The 20,494-nt window shown below is 32.5% G+C and overlaps 1 protein-coding gene across 1 annotated transcript; it reads right to left on the reverse strand.

Moving 5' to 3' along the window:
* Positions 1-708: 708 nt before the first annotated feature.
* Positions 709-17,377, reverse strand: LOC106068802 (endochitinase-like). The gene is made up of 4 exons (XM_056032264.1): positions 17,087-17,377; positions 7,602-7,718; positions 1,579-1,703; positions 709-787 (listed from the first exon to the last, which is right to left on the reverse strand). Exons 1-4 carry the CDS (start codon positions 17,171-17,173, stop codon positions 778-780), a joined length of 339 nt encoding a protein of 112 aa, XP_055888239.1. The 5' UTR covers positions 17,174-17,377; the 3' UTR covers positions 709-777.
* Positions 17,378-20,494: the final 3,117 nt, after the last annotated feature.

The following is a 20,494-nucleotide window of genomic DNA, read 5'->3' on the forward strand; positions in this document are numbered from 1 at the left end:
TTGTTGTTTTAAATTATGTTCATCTTATATGCATACTAAAAAAACTTTTTTTTTTCTGTAAATGTATGTATGGCAGTGCTTACTTAACTTAGTACTACAACAGCAAAAAAATATTTTTAACAAAAAATCTAAAACCGTTTGCCTAAATGTGTTAAATTATGGTGAAGGGTTACCTTCCTTACTGAATAGCCTCCAGTGTTTGTTGCTATTATTAGTGAATAGTTGTAAAAATGGTGTATTTTTATTTTAAAAAATGATTTGTAATTGATTTTAAAAATTAGATTTTTGACATGATTATTATTGTTTTAAATCGGTCTCCTGTATTGTTTTAAAATTAATTAAGGTCCAAAAGTTCTTTCATCTCTAAAGATGTGTAATACAACTTGTAGGTACATATCAAGCACATTTTTAGAGAATCTAATTGTAATTCACATTATTAAAGATCAAGAACTATGTCTTTTATCCTTACGTTGCAATATTACTTTTTTTTTATACGAAAAAAAGAAAAATGGCTTGAATATTTCTTTTCAATGGGCTAATACCTTGGGTGCCACCTCTGAGTTTGTGTGATAACGGAAACTCTCTTTGTAATATTGTTTGGTTGTTGTTTTTTTGTAAAATCTGAAGACAGACGAAGTAAGAGGATATTGATTTCGTAATAAAACAAAGTAATTATTCTTATACAAAAATAGAAGTGAATCATAATAGAAAAGGTTTGATAAAATATTTTAATTTTAAGTTTTAAAAAAAAGTCGTCCATTTCTCCAATAATGAGCCTCAAGGTTTGCTGTGGAAAAAAAAAAAAGAAAATTAAAGATCAAAAACTACGTTTTGAATATCAACTTTTGTTGATGTTGTTGCTTTGATGTTGTTGATTGTTTTGTTTAATTTTTGTGTGTGTGTTGTTTTTGTTTTGTTCTGTTTTTGTTTTCTTTTTTTGCGTGACCCTGCTTCCTACTGTAGTTGCGATCCGTGGAAGACAACGAAAATATATTATGGAGTCTAACTGCATCTATTTTTAAAACATATTTAGACCAATTAAAGGTAATCGATTTCTTAAATAATATATATATATATATATATATATATATATATATATATATATATATATATATATATATATATATATATATATATGGGTATACATATATGTTTGTGTGGCAAAACAATATTTTCTTAACCGAAATTTTGTCTCTTAATAATAGAAAAAAGAAATTCAGACAGAAAAATAGATAGATAGATAGATAGATAGATAGATAGATAGATAGATAGATAGATAGATAGATAGATAGATAGATAGATAGATAGATAGATAGATAGATAGATAGATAGATAGATAGATAGATAGATAGATAGATAGATAGATAGATAGATAAATGTATTTTAAATAATGAAATTATAACTTAGTTCAACTTGCTATTAGCTAAAACCAGGAAATATTCCTAGGGGAATCGGTTATCCCACAACCCCAGCAAGTACTTTCAGTGATTCATCTAACTGGTTACCTATCCCATAACCCATGCAAGTATATCCAAGAAAACGTATATTCAAATGTTAAAGAGAATGAAGTCTCATTACCCACACTCCGCTAGTACAGCTTTCATAAGAGGAAATTTTCCTTTACCACAATTTCCAGTGAAATCATCTGCAGTCATGTCTAATAGTTCCAATCCGGCATATCCATTCTTTTTAATATATTTTACCTGAAACACGTCATGTAATAGCCATTCCGTTATTGACAATGAAAACATAGTAATCACGTTTAATTTTGTCTAGCTTTTTATTTGTTTATGTATTGTACAAAGCTAACAAATAACATCAGTGCTTATGAAAGAAAAAAGACAAGGATTATTTGCCTTTTTCTTGTGACCAAGTCAATAACTTGGTACATGGAACTATGCAAAACTAACAACTAACAACGGTGCTTATGAAGAAAAAGCGATAAGTATTATTTGCCTCATGTGACGAAGTAATTGCACAATTAAGACAAAGGAATCTAAGTAACAGATAACACTACAAAGGTGCTAGGATCTACTTCCCCTAGTCTACTGTAGGCTATAAGATCTATAAATATTATACCTAGATGTTAAATTACATAGGTTAGGGTTGAAAAAAACTTTACTTCTTATAACTACTTTACAAAATAACGCATTGTTTTACCGTTTTGAAGTTTCCACGATATAATAATTTTTGTAGTTCTTCATGTCCAGTCGAGGTATAATATATCTATAGGTTGCGATGTAGATCTAGCAGTTCAAGCAATTGAAAATCGAAAATATGAGCACTCTCGTCTCATAATTATTGTTTCGCAATTTCTTATCTTATCGTATCTTATATAATACAGACGTTACTTCAAAAAAGAAGATGATTACGTCCTACGCGTCATGCATTTAGTCATGCATATTAACCAATGACTTAAATTCTGCCAAGTCAATGGTTTTCCTGGCTAGCTCAGGCAACCCATTTCATGCTCTAATAGCACAAGGGAAGAAGGAGTATTTGTACAAATTTGTCCTAGCATATGGAACGAAGAATGTGCCTTTATCTTTGTGTCTTTCAGAGTATATTATTAAATTTTGTTTTTGTATTCGAAGGTTATGGTTCATTGTTTTATGTATGATTCCTACTTTACTTTTGAGCCTTCTGTCCTGAAGGCTTATTAAATTTAGTGATTTTAATAAAGGTGTTACTCTAGTCAAATGTGAATATTCGTTTGTTATGAATCTCACTGCTCTATTTTGTGTCTGTTCCAGTTTCTTAATGTTTTCTTGAGTTGAGGGGTCCCAAACGGAGGATGCATATTCTATTATTGGCCTAACCAAGGTTAAATAACATTTTAGTTTTATGTTCTTTTTTGATTTATAGAAATTTCTTTTGATAAATCCTAATGCTTGTTTGATTTTTTTGTAGTTTCATCAATATGTGGATTCCATGACAGTTTTTCATTTATTATAACACCTAGGTATTTTCCTTTTTTAGTCTGTTTTACTGGTTTGCCATGAATAAGATAAGAGGAATTAATTTGTTTTAGTTTTTTTGTTACTCTTAACAACTGACATTTTTCTGGGTGGAAAGACATGCTCCAATTTGATTCCCATTTCTGTAATTCATCTAATTCTCTTTGTAAAATATCTGTGTCTTGTGTTGTTTTTATTGTTCTATATATTATGCAATCGTCTGCAAATAATCTGACTTTTGTTCCTGAAGTAATGCAATTTGGTAAATCATTTATGTAAAATAAAAATAGTAGTGGACCCAAGACTGTTCCTTGAGGTACACCTGAGTTTACTGTTATCGGTGTTGATTTAGAGCCATTTATTATTACAGTTTGTTCTCTCCCTATCAGAAAATCTTTAATCCACTGATGCAGTGGACCATTAATGCCGAAATATTTTAATTTTTTAAGCAAACTATGGTGGTGAACTTTGTCAAAAGCCTTAGAAAAATCTAGTAAGATAGCATCTATTTGTTCACTATTATCAAAACCTTTTGAAAAATCATCAATTAGTCCTATTAGTTGTGTTTCACATGATCTATATTTCCTAAAGCCATGCATGTTGGTATGGTGTGAGGACATTATGTTTGTCTAAGTGGTTTATGATGTTGCTACATATTATGTGTTCTAGGATTTTACATGTGATGCTGGTAAGTGATACTGGTCTGTAATTTTATTTGGTCAGATTTTTCTCCTTTTTTAAATAGGGGGGTGACATTAGCTTCTTTCCAGTCCTTTGGTACTCTACCCTGGTTAAGAGAAGCCTGAAAGAGTATTTTGAACACTGGGGCTAGCTCATTGCTTAGTTCTTTGAGTAATCTAGCTGGAATACCATCAGGTCCAGAAGCTTTATTTGGTTTGGTTTGGTGTTGGCTAATAGTTTTGAATTCCATTTTCTTGTACTACTATATCTTCTATGTTGTCTACTTGGTTGTCTACTTGGTTCAAATTCAGTAATATGTCTTTGTCTCCTGGGGCTGAGAATGCTGCTGCAAAGTATTTGTTTAGGATGTTTGCTTTAGTTTCATTATCATTATGTATTATGTTATGTTCATCTTTTAATGGCGCTATGCCTGTTGTTTCCATTTTCTTAGACTTAATGTATGACCATAGGTTTTTGTTGTTATCTTTAGAAATTACATTGTTTATGTATACACTCTGCAGCTGTCTGCTTACTTTTTGGGTTAAGTGTCTAATTTTTATATACTTTTTGAAAACTCTTTCTGCATTAGTTTCTTTAAATTTTCTATATATGTTAAAATGATCTAGATAATCAATCTATTCAATTGTACAATATAAAATCATAAGATGTATAAAAACAACAAGCTTTGACTATTTAGATCAAGGATTTTCAAAACATCTCAAAGGAAACTTACAGGAATTGTTTTTTTTAATCGTAGATTTACGTTCTAGTTATGTCAACGATAGACTTTTGTATTTAAAATCCGAAAAATGGTATTCTTTTATTTCTAGACTTTGAAAACTAAAGATCATTATATTTCTATGACAGAAAAGAGCGATTTCCCAAGATTCAGGGCGACTTTCCAAAACAGCTTAAAAAAGAGTTTCTTACAAAACGATTGGAGCATGATCGAATAAGCATTTGTTGCCATTTTTCAGTCTAGGTATAATTTATATATATATATATATATATATATATATATATATATATATATATATATATATATATATATATATATATAGGTTTTTGAATATAGGCTTTTTTGTGTCGCTTTGCTACAGTTTAAAGACGGCGATTCCATTTTTCGTTCCGGCGTTTTTACTTAATTCTAAACAATTTTATGTTGAAGAAGTCTAAAAAAAAAAACGATTGAATTATTAGAGTTTACATGGGCACCACGCTACTGCTGGCCACATAATAGCAGAATCCAAACTCTAAAGAAATCTTAGCCTTAATAGGGTGCTCTGTAGGAACAGTTGCAAAAATAATGAATAGTTAATGCATTATTCCATTGTCGTCTTATAATTAAGGCTGCTAACAAATATAAATTCAATTTTTTTCTCTAGTAGACACGTAATTACGACAGTATTCTAAGTCTTAATTGAGACAAATAATTGAAAGACAATCGTTGATTTTTACAAATCCTATATCAACTTAATCTTTCTGTCCGTCTTTTGGTCTGCTGAGTTGGTCAATTGTAGTCAAATCGAATTTCCATTTGATTAGATCAATAAAAATTATCTGTCTCTTATCTTATAAAAGTTTGTACACTTTATTTTTCCTACACCCATTCTCATATAAAGTTTAAACTTGAACAATTATTTATTGGCATAGACAGGACATGAAACAGTAAAAAGAAATTAAGTACATATCAATTAATTACTGTTTATGAATCATTTAGGGAAAATAATCCTTCAGTATTCTATTCACAGATACGGCTATATATGTAGGCTTTCGTTACATTAGTTGAGTACGTTATTTTGAATGTAATGACTCAATAGTTGGACGCGTAAAAGTTAGTATTAATCAGGAATTTCCTTAGAACAGAAATAGCTTAGAGAAAAGCTAACGGACTTGACACCTCTTGTAGTGGTGCTTAGGATAAGACGTATTTTCAAGATCTGACGATACAGTACTGTTGCCTTCGTTTGTGAATAATTTATTATGTAATATTTCTAAGGAGGCCGTTTTACTTGATTTTCATCTGTTGAATGTGCTTTTATCAGTTAATAAATAAATCTGTAATTAAGAACTCATGACTCAATATATATTCAACCATCCACATCTCAAGTTACAACACATACAGCATCTTAATACTACCACTTTCGTTCTCGGATCAAGTTGAGACTTTAAACAATTATTTATTGTACCCAACAAATTAAAATATGAGTCAATTTAAAACAATAACTCACAATCGGCCCCGAAGTAGTCTACCTTGAGTCTTCACCAAGATTCGAGCATGGAAGTTCCGGTTCCAAGTGCTTTACCACTCAGCCCCATCCTCTCCATATATTCATTTAGATTACACTTATATTTTTTTAAATAATAATTATTAACCTTATCCATACATTCAAAATTAATAAAATGTTACATGCAATAGAGAGAAAACTGAAAAAGATTTATTCTTCTTACAATATTAGATCATAGGAAACCCGAAAAAAAAATTAGGTAGTGAGCTAGCTAGAAATGACTTGGTAGACTTGGACAAGACATTCCCCTCGAATATAAAAATTAATATCTCCATTTCCATTTGTAATACAAACTAGATCTCGATTTAGTCACAAGTCTAGATCTAGCTCTATCTGACTAAAGTTTATTAATTAGGATGGGCCTAAATCTACTAGTTCAAGCTGGAATAACCTGCTCAGTGTGCAGCCGAACATTCCGGGCTCACTTAGGTCTCACCAGCCACACGAGGAGGCATAAAACCCCAGTGCAAAGCCCTCAGCCCCCTGGATGACAAAGTGGTCATCATCGAACCACGATGGACGAACTATATATATATATAGAGAGATTATTCTATAAAGTGTCTATATCTAGATCGAAAAATTATATAGCTAGTTTAGATCAGATTCAGTTGATCTACTATCTTTACATTATTTAATATACTTCTACTTATAGATCTACTTTTCAACGCCAAGACCTAATATAATAATAATAAGGCTTGTCAACGAGTCCGAAGATTAAGGCGGAGTGCAATATTTCCCGTGGATACGCAGCCCCAGCTGTGACCTACATATTTTCCCACTCCCGAGGCTAGCATAACCATTGTCCGCAAGTGGTCGATTAAAATTTTCTTTTCGCCGTCTGCGTCTGTCCTCGGCAGCGGATTTTCTATTGGTCTCAAATGTGCATCTCGCAGCTTTTGTGAGTGACCTCCAGCTGTCTCGTTCTGAGGCTTCATGCAAACATGTGCTCTTTTCTATGTCTGCTATGGCAAGTTGGAACCTAATATAGTTTTAAAGCGTTTCCGGGGCTACCTCTTTTACGTCGACCACCTTTAAGCTTACCAAAAAAAAAAAACTTGCATACGTTCGTCCCCCATACGGGATAAGTGCCCTGCCCAGCGTAACTGTCGGACCATAAGCAGTCCCTCTATACTGTTTATATCGCATGACTGAATTATAATTTGTGTACCGTGTAAGTTAAACGTATATTTTAATTTACTATGTAACTAATAATAACTCTTTGTAGAAATAGATATAATTGTCATTATTTCTGTAAGACAAAGTCATATGGCTTTTTTTTTTGTTTATAGTACCTTTATAATAGAAAGGATTAATAAATAAAACTATACAGGAAAAATAATGCTAAAGTATTTCATTTTGTTATGTGTTTGAAATTATAACTGACAAGTTTAGAGAAGGCACACCATGTGTTGTTAATTAGCGAAATGAACCTGGGTTTTTCTAAATTCTGAAACCTGGTGTGCAATAGTAAAACAGCACCTACCTAAATAAATCGTAAATAGAAATCAAATACCTGTATTTAGTGTAGTTTATATAGGTCTGTGATTTTATATTATTTAACATTTTTAACTTCTTTTATAGAACATTAACTTTTGTAATTTCTTTTACTAAAATTTTGGGCTAAAACGTTAAAAAGTTTTTACAACTCTCTGACTAAGAATTAAGAAAGGAATACCTTCTCAGCTATACTTATCTCGTCGTCGTAGTATATCACATTCCGACCCACCATTACGATAGGACATTGTTCATATACTCTTGTGACATTGTTAATCCTTTTTTTATATTCGCAGACCTGATATAGAAATGTGTAGTATTTAAAAAAGAAAAATATTGAAATGTTTACTATTTCACAGATATTATATAATATATAATATTATTTTCTAGGAATGATATGTATGTATGTTACCGGCTAAGTTCTAATGCAGGTATTCTATAGAAACCTGGCGTAGTGAAGCAAAGTTAGAGATAATTATCATTTTCTTACTTTGCCTAGGCATTCTAGAGAAGCAAAAACTATAAATCAAAGTACCTTTTTTTTCTGTCGAAATATGACAAAAATGAATTGCACTGAAGCCTTGTTTAATTAATGAACTTGTCCACGATCATTGCAACAAAACGTTAAATCAGATTTATCAATCTCTAGGCAAGTGATCCCTTCTAGATGGTCATATTTGCCTTGATTACGTAACACACCTATTTTCTTTCGCCTTTCATACAACAATATGAAACATCTGTTGTCTCAACTTTTTACCTAGTACAATTAAGTTGCAAGGTACAGACAATGCACACTTAGACAGTCCTAATTAAACATACTCCACTCTTTAAAGAACAACACTAAACTATTTAGATAACTGGCAAACAGAAATATTATTCCGAGAAATGTACATTATTTATAAAATGATTAAAATCATTATTTGACACTTTGCCTACAGCAGTTGTATTCATTCTATAATGTGCCTAGGCAAGGCAGGAAATGGAGATATCATCTCTCCGTTTGCCTGGACATTTGGGGCATTCTAATATATATATATATATGTAAAATGTATATTACATATATAGTCCATCGTAGTTCGATGATTACCACTTTTGTCATCCAGCGGGCTGAGGGCTTTGCACTGGGGTTTTATGCCTTCTCGGGTGGCTGGAGAGACCCTTGTGTTTTATATTACACACGCAAATAGCATTGTTCACGACACAAGTATTGGTTATTCTCTGTTGTAATGACACAAGATGCGTAGAAGTTGATGTGAATCGGGTTTTTCCTAAGTAATGTGACGAGTAAGAACAGAGTAGGATGATGAACAAGAAGAATAACGGACAAGACGCCTAAGAGGACGACGCTAGGCTAGCGACGACAGAGGACTGTGCCCTTTTTATTGTTTATTAAATTTTAAATTGTTGAAGTTATCAGCCTGCGTTATTAAGTTTATTCTTGATTCATTCTGTTGTTGTGTCATATGGACTCGCATGCACCATTAACATATATATACTCATCAACAAAATAGACCATCAACAGATGTGGCGACCCCGACGGCCAGGGCGTCATTTTGATCTACAATCTAGTTAACTTCATGTTCTGGATATATCTACAATTCTACACTTGGCGAAGTACACTGGAGAAGTACTGGATTAACATTCGTTTATTTCTACTAGATCTACCCTACGTCTGTGCTAATTATCTGGACTGCAGCTGGATTTTGGCATCTTTGTTCCAGTGGATCTAGACTTTCTATTAGAGAAAATTCGAAACCGTTACTAGCGTCTAGCTTTGTCAGCCAGGTTGGATATTTTTAGATTGAACCTGGATCTATATATACTAATATAGATCTATATTGACTATATCTATTGTGTCTGAATCCAGAACTATTTCGTCCGTTGAAGTGATCTAGGGCAGTCCGTCGTCAGTATACCTCTACCTATATACCTCAAGAGTGAAGATACCTCATTTTGTCAGGTTTATCTTTTATTGTACGGAAAGTCACCTGAGTCTACATATCTAGTATTTACAAGCTGACCGTTGGAGTCACCTTGTCAGGTTTGTTTTTCAAGTATTGACTGTTGTAGTGTTGCTGAGCTTGGAATCTAATCTACACACGAGTGATGGTATACCCTACTACCACACTGCGTGACCATCTATTCAACTTGTAAAGTTGACTAATTTATATTCATCAAAAGAGAGAGTTGGACTTTGTCATTTTTTTTACCTCTCTTGAGACAGCACCACCAGCTTGTCTCAGTATTGACTTATGTTCCTGACCTGAAGACAGAAGCCAGCACCAACAGATCATCAAGTGGAACCTGACCAGAGGACTTTATCTGAGAACCGTACCATACCGTGGCAGCACCAGGAGAGATTGGCCTAACTCAGTACTGCCTATCGCATAGCCTTTGTGGGAGCACACCTTGCCTTGCCTAAGACAAAGACAGTGGGGAACTTGTGTGGAACTGACCGTTGTAGCTCCGTGGACTGAACAAAGGGGATCTAACTAAAGATAAGTTTATTTTTTCTCTCCATTATTATTAAATTAAGTCTATTAGGGACAGTAGATCTTTGTTAAGAGCAGGTTGCCTGATAAGGGCGTCATTATAGGACACAATAGAAAGTGGACCTGCTCCATTTAATAAAGTCTCGATGATTGTTTAGATTGTCTTGTTTTGTTCGTATCCACGTACATTTTATTTTTTTTTAGAAGTCAGGTGAAGTCATCTTTATTTGTCTCTTTTAGTGTATACTTCCTCTAAAAAGTCTCATCTCATTAGAATAGATTTATTTTTTTGTGTCTTATTACGTTTATTTTACATTATTCTTATTATATATTATTAATTTTATCTTAAGTAGATAAGGTAAGCCACATTTAATCTAGATTATAAATTCTAGATTGTTTCCAGGTAATAACTAAATTGTTATACCTATGAGAGCCTTAGATCTATTTTATCCTGAAGACAACTGAGTCTAAGGAGTAATTATTTATATATAGATCTTTTGTCCCGATTAATCGGTTGACATTATTTTATAGATGTGTTTAAACACAGTCTAATTGGTCAGAATAAAATTTTTTGTCAGTATCACTGGATTGTGATTTACTGTTGGAGGTATAATATTGATTTATCTATTTAAAGTTGTATTGAAGTTGTATTGAATCTAGACTAGTGACTAGAATAGTCCTAGGGGTATTTATTGGCAAGAAGTAAGTCCATTGAATTAAGTATTGAGGTATTGATAAAAGTATATATGATATTTGTTTATGTGGCCTAAAGTAAGTCCACTGAATTAAGGTGATATAAAATTTGGAGTTGTATTCAAGTATTGTGGCTGTGAGTAAGTCCACTGAGGTAATATTTGTTGATATAACATTGAGCAAAGGTATTTAAATATATATATAAATATATATATATATATATATTACAAGAAGTATTTGAAAGTGAGTTTTTGTGAAAACTAAATTGTGATATTTAGGCCAATAGGGAGGCCATATCAAAACTATATTGAGACATTGTTTAAAATAAAATAAGCATAATGGCAACAGCTCCAAACTTTGATTATATGGAGACTTTTCGCCAGCAAATTATTGCTGAGGCTAAACAATTAGAACTTAAAGGGAAGGACCTAACTAGCTATGTACAGCAAATGGTGACAATAGAGAGAGATAGAATAGATCAGATAAGGGAGAAAGAAAAAGATAGGGAAGCACAATTGATAAAAGAAGAAGCAGATAGGAAATTACAATATGATCTTGAGAAATTGAGAATTGAAGCTGAACAAAATAAACAAAAAGTTAATAGCAATAATACTAATGATAGATCTAATACTAATACTGCCAGTGCCCCAGACAATCACATTGAAACCAATAATAGTAATAATCATACAAACAACACTAATATTTCAAGTGATAACAACCATTGGTTGAGGAAAAAACTACAACCCTTTCAGGAGGCTAGAGATTGCATTTCCGATTACCTAAAGAGATATGAAATTAAAATGGTTAATTGTAATATAAGGGAGGAAGAGTGGTCTCAAATTTTGTTAGACTTTGTACAAGGGCAGGCTCTTATGATTTGTCAAAACCATAATCATACTGTACAAAATAGCTACCAAATTTTAAAAAAGGAATTGCTGAATGCATATGGACACAATGCCAGCACATTCAGAAAAAAATATTTTGAAAACACACCTTCCAATCAGATAGAACCACAAACCACTATAAATTTGGAAAAAGACTATTTTAATAAATGACTGGGATTTGAGAAGATTGACAGTACCTTTGAGGGATTAAAAATTTTTATATTGCTTGATAATTTTGTAGCTAAGTGTGACCCTCAATTACTATCATTTATCAAAGAAAGGAATCCCAAAGTTTTGGATGATGTTACTGAGATAATAAGAACATATAAAAATGCCTATCCCAACAACCTTTTTTCATGTAAAGATAAAAAGAATATTGATCTCGTGGGATATACACAGGAAAACAATGAAAGAAGTAGAAATAGAAGTAGGGATAGCCAACATTTCAGATATAGCAATAGTAGAGATAGGTCAAACAACAGGGATGTTACATGTTATAGATGTGGGAAAAAAGGACATATGGCTATGAGATGCAGGGGGAACACAAAACAGGTCAAACAGTAGGAATAATTATAATAGATCAAGTAGTACACATAATTACAATAGGACAGATAGTAGAAATAATTACAGAGCAGACAGTAGGAATAGGTACAGCAATTACAACAACAATTACAATAATAACACATACAATAGGAGTAAAAGCAGGGAATATAAAAATAGAGATTCTGACAGAGTGTTTTTTGTTAGGGAAAATAAAAACAATTTTGCTTTCTACCCAGCTTTTATTAACAATGTTCCAATAAAGGCAATCCAAGATAGTGGCTGTAACACACTCGTGCTTCGGGCTGATCTCATTGAGGCGCAATATTATAGGGGATATACAAGGAAAGTGGAGTTGGCAGATGGCAGTATAAAGGAATTTAAAGTATTTAAAGTGTTTATTGAGACACCTTTTTACACTGGCCATTGTGAGGGAGTAGCCATGCCTAACATGAGATATGATATGTTAATTGGAAACCTAACAGGTTTGAAGGAATGTTCAAGACAGGAAATTGAAGCATGGGAAAAGAAATATGAAAGGTTACAGCAGAATAGGAATACTGAAACAGAAAATTACATTAGTAATATGGTAATAACCAGATCTAAGAACAAGCCAAAACAAGAAACTCAGGAACTTATTGATATGAATGATGAAATAGTTAATGGTGAAGAAGATAAAGAGAAAGAAGTTGAAATACAAGGTCAAAAACAAGACGAAACGCAAGCAGAAAAACAGAAAGATGGAACTGAAGAAATAAAAACAGTGCATGAGAACTAAAATGAAAAAGAAAATTAAGAACATTGGAGGTAGGAGACAAGGTATTACTTTTGGTAATTGACTTAAAAAACAAATTAGGAAAACAGTGGAAGGGTCCATTTGTTGTTACAAATAAAACAAGTGAAGTAAACTATAAGATTAATATGAATGGAAAAAGAAAAACCTATCATATAAATAATTTGAAGTTATACAATGATAGAAATGAAAATCAATTTCAAAATTTGGATACAGAAGTAAACAATGAAAATCAAACTCAAAAGTTAGATACAGAAACTGTGGAAAATGAAAATCAAGTAGATGAATGTTTAATTGTTTTAATCAATGAGGAAACTAATGAAAATGATATTAAAAATATTCCTATACTAGAAACTAAAGATAACCAAACATGGGAAAAACTGAATTTAGAAAATTTATCTCCAGAAAAAACAAAAGACATAATAAATGTAATCAGTGATTTTAAAGAAATTTTTTCCAGTTTGCCAGGAAAAACAAATATCATAAAGCATGACATAAAATTAACTAGTGACAAACCTATTTTAATGAAGCCTTATAGGATTCCATTACACTTACAGGGAAAAGTTAAAGATGAAATAGACAACTTATTAAAACTAGGAATAATAGAACCATCCAATTCAGCTTATGCTTCACCAATAGTTATAGCAAAGAAAAAGAATGGGTTATGCATAGATTATAGACAGTTAAATAAGATAACTGAATTTGATCCTTACCGTATGCCTAGCATTGATGACATATTACACAAATTGTCCAATGCTAAAGTATTTACAAAATTGGATCTGACAAAAGGATATTGGCAAATTCCTTTAATCAATAGAGCTAAACCTTATACTGCATTTATCACTCCTTATGGAATATTCCAATGGAACTTTATGAGCTTTGGGCTTATAAATGCTCCAGCTACCTTTAATAGGATGATGATGTCGGTTATAGGTCATAGAAAAAATGTAATCTGTTACTTAGATGATATATGCATTTTTCATGAGGATTGGAAAGAACATTTAAAAGGAATTAGGGAGATATTTGAGTTAATTAAACAAAATGGTCTAACAGTTCAAGCAGAAAAGGTAAGAGATAGGCTTAGAAGAAATCACATTTTTAGGACATAGAGTTAAAAATAATATTATCAGTCCCATTGAAGATAATGTAAAGAAGTTATTAGAAATAGAAATACCAACAACACAAAAACAGATTAAATCAATACTAGGGATGATAAACTATTATAGAAAATACATACCAAATTTAGCAGAGATAGTTGATCCATTAAACCAGTTATTAAAGAAAGGACAGCCTAGAAAAGTGACTTGTAATAGAAAGTGTGTAGAAGCTATAGAGAAAGTTAAGCATATTTTTTCTACAAATTTGATATTGAGATTACCAGATGTTTCTAAAATATTCTATGTCACTACTGATGCTTCTGGTAGTGCTATAGGAGGTTGTTTGATGCAACAGTATGATAAATTACACCCAATAATTTATGTAAGTAGAAAATTATCTGATACTGAGAAGAGATACAGTGTCATAGAGAAGGAGGCTTTAGCTGTTGTTTGGGTTGTAACTAAGTTGGAAAGCTATTTACTGGGAAACAAATTCATATTGTTATCTGATCACAGGCCTCTAAAGTTTATGCAAGAAAAAAGTATTTAAAATGGTAGATTATACAGGTGGTTTCTAATTTTACAAGAATATAATTTTCAATTAGAGGCTATTAGGGGAGAAATTAATATTGTAGCTGACATGTTGTCAAGAGTTACAGTGAGATAAACTGTTGTAAATAATGATTATTCATTTTGATTTGTTTATGCATGTATATATATGTATATGTTTTAGTCAATGGGTATGAATAAGTTGTTTATATATGGACTATATATTTTATTTCCTTTAAAGGAAGATAACTCAGTAAAATATAAATTGGGAATTTTATTAAATCAAGGGAGATAACTATAAAATTTCAATAATTGAAGTCAAAGGTGTAAATTAAAGTAAGAATGATCATCTACAGTCATTATTTTTTTATATAATCATTATCATCCATTAGTAAAAGGCTAGGTTTGGAAATGGTAAGTGGAGAGAAAATATACTTATTGGTACCCAACAAAAAAGTTAGGTAGAATAATTTGGAAAGCTGTTTTGACGCAAATATTACATTTTGTCTGACAGGAAAGGTTTGGTGTGATGTGAGGCTATCCAGCATGTAAATATAACCAATGACAGCATTTACTCTGAAAAACTCTGTTTTATGCCTATGGAGTCAGCAAAGGCATCTTCGTATGTGGACTATATACATGTGTATTTATTCTGAAAAACTCTGTTTTATGTCTGTGTAATCGACAAAGGCATCGTCGTATGGGGACTGTATACATGTCTTGATGGACTTAGTACTATTGGTTGGTGAAAATATTACACTGGACTATACTATTTTATCGTCAATGACAGGAGTGATGATTAGAACACCGTATACCGGATATTTTCTTACCAATAACTGTATTGGAACTGTACATATTGTTTTTTTTTGGTGTCAACATTCAACTACAGTGTGAACTTTGTGACATAGGAACATGGACAATTTTACCAGGGAACTGATGAAGATGGGAAACATTATGATGTCCATCAAGATCAAGATATATGTTTGTTTTGTCTTTCCCCAAAATTTTGGCCATATATATTGTACAGACATGACAGTAGGGATAGTGTTTTAGACAGAAAAAAAAAATTGACAAAATTTTTTTTTTATAAAGGGGGGAGGAAATATGTAATGACACAAGATGCGTAGAAGTTGATGTGAATCGGGTTTTTCCTAAGTAATGTGACGAGTAAGAACAGAGTAGGATGATGAACAAGAAGAATAACGGACAAGACGCCTAAGAGGACGACGCTAGGCTAGCGACGACAGAGGACTGTGCCCTTTTTATTGTTTATTAAATTGTTGAAGTTATCAGCCTGCGTTATTAAGTATATTCTTGATTCATTCTGTTGTTGTGTCATATGGACTCGCATGCACCATTAACATATATATACTTATCAACAAAATAGACCATCAACACTGTCAAACTTTGTAGGGGTAGTATACATCTTTTTGTATAAGAACTCGATGTTTAGTAAAATACGTCTACACAAGTACACGAATTATACGGTACTAATAATCGAAGCAAACAGTAATATTACACCAGCAACATATTACAGTATCCTTGACTTTCCTATTGTCTGCTGTTCTGGTAATCTTCTTTTCCTTTTGTCCACTCATCCATCCACGTGGCAGAAATATATCTAGTAGCAAAGGAAAAAAGTGGGAAAACCGATTGGATCGAATCTAGACTTGTATTATCAGCTAGCCCCATTCATGATGGGGGCCGTCTATGATTCTATATGATAACACAAACTCTCTTTGTAATGTTATTAATTATATTTTTTTATCGAAATTAGCAAACATGTCATGACAAAAGTAGAAAATATTTCATCCATCCACCATTGGATGTTTGTATGTCTGAATCATTTTAGAGTAGAAACAAAACAGTAACAAGCCCATATTATTATGCAATGACAGCCAATTGTCTTCGACCATCTGGCCATATGAAATTACCACATTCTTGCCACGCCGCATCATCGCAAAACTAAACATAAAATAAACTATATTTATTAGTAGTAAAGCCTTGCATTCAACATTTCTATCTTGAGTTGGTTCCCTTAATACAACTTCTGAATGTCTGGCTCTATTGCAAATACTCCAAGTGAGGCACTTGCTGGGAACATGACAAATCGTTCCATGACATTTCGTTTGTCAACAAAAACGTACACGAATATTCGTTCACCCCACAAATCGTTCACCCGACTATTCGTATTCATACTACAGACCGCTTACCGATAGCTGTTTCACAGACAACTTTTCACGAATCACGACAAATCGTTCACTGACAATTCGTTCACTAACAAATTTATCAAGGCAATATTTGAAAAACAAGCTTGTTTATATTTTCTCTGGTTTAGTTTTAAAACAGAATAATTGCGTGGCAAGGTCATGACTAAAGGTCGTTTACCAGTTGGATGAAAAAAAAAAAGACGTAATTAAATTTAAAAAAAATTAAAAAGTTTAAGTAAAGGATGGTCTTTACATTAGTGAAACAGTCCTAAACATTAGTGAAATAGTCCTAAGCATTAGTGAAATAGTCCTAAACAATAGTGAAATAGTCCTAAACATTTATTGTTATTGAACAGCATTACTGGTGTTCGTTTTGTCATTTCAGTGACTTAAAAATGAAATACTTACTTCGCCATAATTATCTAATTGAAACCTGTCATAGCTCGGTAATACTTTAGGATGGGTGTACTTGTATTCATAGAAAAAGGCGGCCATGATAAAGAAACTCAGGATTGTCTTGTCTTTGATTCCTCCCTTCGCTATAACAGAGTTAGCATAGTATTCCTGGTGACATAAATAGTTACTCTTAAACAATATTAAACACCATACTTTTGATGCCTCGAATACTGTTATCGATGCCAGTTTAATAAAAGCAAATGTCGTAAATAATCTAATAGTTCTTAGAAGCAATTTACATTACGTTTCAATTTAGACAAATGAAGAAAAAAAGAAGATTATTAAGGCCTACGAGCTTTCATGTTGTTATTCTAGTTTTACATGTTAATTAGAGAAAACCTCTGCTAAGTCATAAGCAGTCAGATTCACTTATTCGCTCCGTGCTCGTTCTGTGTAATAACGTTAGGTATAAGAAATGCACCTTTATCTTTATTTTTGTGCGTATTTTACCAGGTTTTATTTTACAATACCTCTATTCAAGTCAAAACTTCATGGAAGGTGGAGGATGGAACCTGGACGCTAATTTCAATACGGCTCTAACGATGATTTTCCTAGAAACATTTGATGTATATCGCAGAGCAAAGAATTACTACCTCTAGTTTGACCGTTATAATTTGTATCAATTTCTTTTAATAAACTCTAACCAGATTCTGTTAAAGGTCGGTGTGGACAATTAAGACTTTATACCCTTATTTATAATTTAGCAACTGCGATAGGTTGGACACATGTGCCATATTCAGGCGATCATCATTGGTGAAGCAAAAAAGTTCCCAATAGAATTGCTATTTTAACTCAGTACCACTATGCCAACATATAGCAGCACATGGCCTCTGAAAGAGTCAGCTGAAGAGAATGATGCGAAACATAGTTACAGCCCAAATAAAAGCCATAGATTGCTAAGTCTAAAAGGGGGAACCTACTTTTACATTACAAACATACAGCATCTAAAAAACAAATATTACTTTCAAGAGGGCTTGTTTGTGTTTTTTTCTAAAACCTGGCACAGTGACACAAACCTGACTCCTTAGCTGATTTAGTAAAAGTTCACATCCATAGACCGAACAAAGCAAAATATATTGACACATCAAAATATATCAATAAAGATTATTGCAACTCAAAAAATTGAAATGTGTGACCCAAAAATTGAACTAGGATAATTCATACAGGTTTGTATTACTTTTATTTAAATTTATTTCAAAAGGATGTTTTTACTATGCTTATATCTATTCGCTCTGTCTGTCTGTTTGGTAAAAATGTTTGTATACGTTATTTCTCACAATCCCATCCTCGGATAAAAATGAAATTTTGCACAATTATTTATTTTAGCTGGCAACACAAAAAAAAATCAATTCAAAGAATTAATCAATTATTATAATTATCTATTGGCAATTGATTTTTTTGTTTGGGAAAGAGAAAGAAATTTTGTTTGACTGATGTGGTGGTATAAGTTAAATTTGCCCCTTTTGTAGGTCGCTCCCAAAAAATTGAAGCTATCAAAAGACAAGTGTAAAACCTATTTTCATACACACTTTCCTGGCACAGTGGTTAGTATGTTGGCTTGAGAAGCCTTGAATACTATTTAGCCCTTGAGTTCAAATTCAGGTCCTTTTTTATATAAATGCATATAAAAATCTATCACGCTAACATTTACCCAATTCTTTCTCCCCCCTCTCTCCTTACCCAAATGGTCCATGCTATTAGAGCACGGAATGGGTTGCGAGAGCCCGCCAGGAAAACCAATTGCTTGACAGAATTTAAGTCATTGGTTTACATGCATGACTAGATGCAAGTTGCGTAGGACGTAATAATCTCCTTTTTTTTTTGAAGTAACGTCTGTGTTTTATAAGATACGATAAGATAAGTCAAATGATAGGATCATAGTGTTTTTGAGAAAGCTGAAAGCATGAAATAACGCTAAACAAAAACAATTGGTAAAAATATTTCTAATCTCACAGATTTATTATTGTTAGTCTAGATCAGTGGTTGTTAACTGGGGGTCATGAATTTGGGGGGGGGGGGGCGCTAAAACCCAAATGGGCGGTAGGGGGGACGCTGGACATAAAAGGGAGAGGTAGTGATGAAATAAAAAAAAACTAAAGGTGTACTGAAACAAAACATTAAAAATGTCTTCAAAGTCAACGTTAACAAACTAATTATAGACAAATTAGAGTTAGCTTGCTTCTAATTTAAGAACGTAAAACAAAACTAGTTCGGGAATCCCCCTTTTATATGTTTACATTCTAACTCTGTTGCTGTAATCGATTATCAATTGTCTTTTGTTCTTGCGCTTGTAAACGTTTATGGTTTGACAAACAAAATAGGTAATATGCTATTTACTTTATAGTTTATTTTATCTTCATATGTTAATATATCAATATGTAAATGTTAATTTAACAATGTTACAAAGACAGTTTGTGTGGAGACACAAACTCAAAATCGGCCCCCGAAGTGGTCCACCCAGGCAGGTAAAAAAGCAGGTATTAATATTTTTAGAAAGAACATCAGAATTAAACTCTATCAAAGACAAATAACAGGACAGAGAAGAATGGAGAAAGAAGGTTGACAGATCTTGTGTTGTGCCCCAGCGGTCCAGCAGACCAGAGATGAAAGTGAATGTGAAGGTAAATATAGTAGTTAGTAGGACAGAACTTACATAACGTAGCAATACAAATGTAAAAAAAAATAATTTTAAACAAAAATTCTAAAACCATTTGCTTAATTGTGTTAAAAGTATGGTAAATAGTATTCTCCCCTACTAAAAAGCCTCCCGTGTTTGTTACTATTAATAGTGAATAGTGAATGTTGTAAAGTGGTGTAACTGATTACGTAAGTGATTTAAAAAATTAGATTTTTGATTTTAGAAAAGAAAAAAGTAGACTTTGCATGGACTGAAATATTATGATGTCGGATTTTCACTATCTTTTCTAGTTTACGAGATCTAAACGGGACGGACGGACGGACAGACGACAGACATTTCACACAAAACTAATAGCGCCTTTTCCCCTTTTGGGGACCGCTATAAAAACGCTAAAGCTAAAAATCAAATAGAATAATTTAACCTTTTTTAAAACAATGAAAACTTTGACAAAGTCGGTCGAGCGCTACACTCGCTGGTGTTTTCAGACTATGAGATTACCATAATTTGAAAAAATAGGCACGAAGCTCAAAAAAGACAAAGAAAGGAGGTCCAAAGCCCTAGTACTCCTATGATGAAAAGGCTACAAATTGATAGCTCAAATGCTGAGGTTTACTTAAAAAAAACTTTTATATATATGTGTTAACACCGGACGAAATGAGTCTACCGCTTCGAGAACCCCTTTGTCTGGTTCTTGGTCCTAACATCCGCCCGAGTGAGAACCC

The sequence above is a fragment of the Biomphalaria glabrata genome, chromosome 6 (assembly GCF_947242115.1).
Source record: "Biomphalaria glabrata chromosome 6, xgBioGlab47.1, whole genome shotgun sequence".
NCBI lineage: Eukaryota > Metazoa > Mollusca > Gastropoda > Planorbidae > Biomphalaria > Biomphalaria glabrata.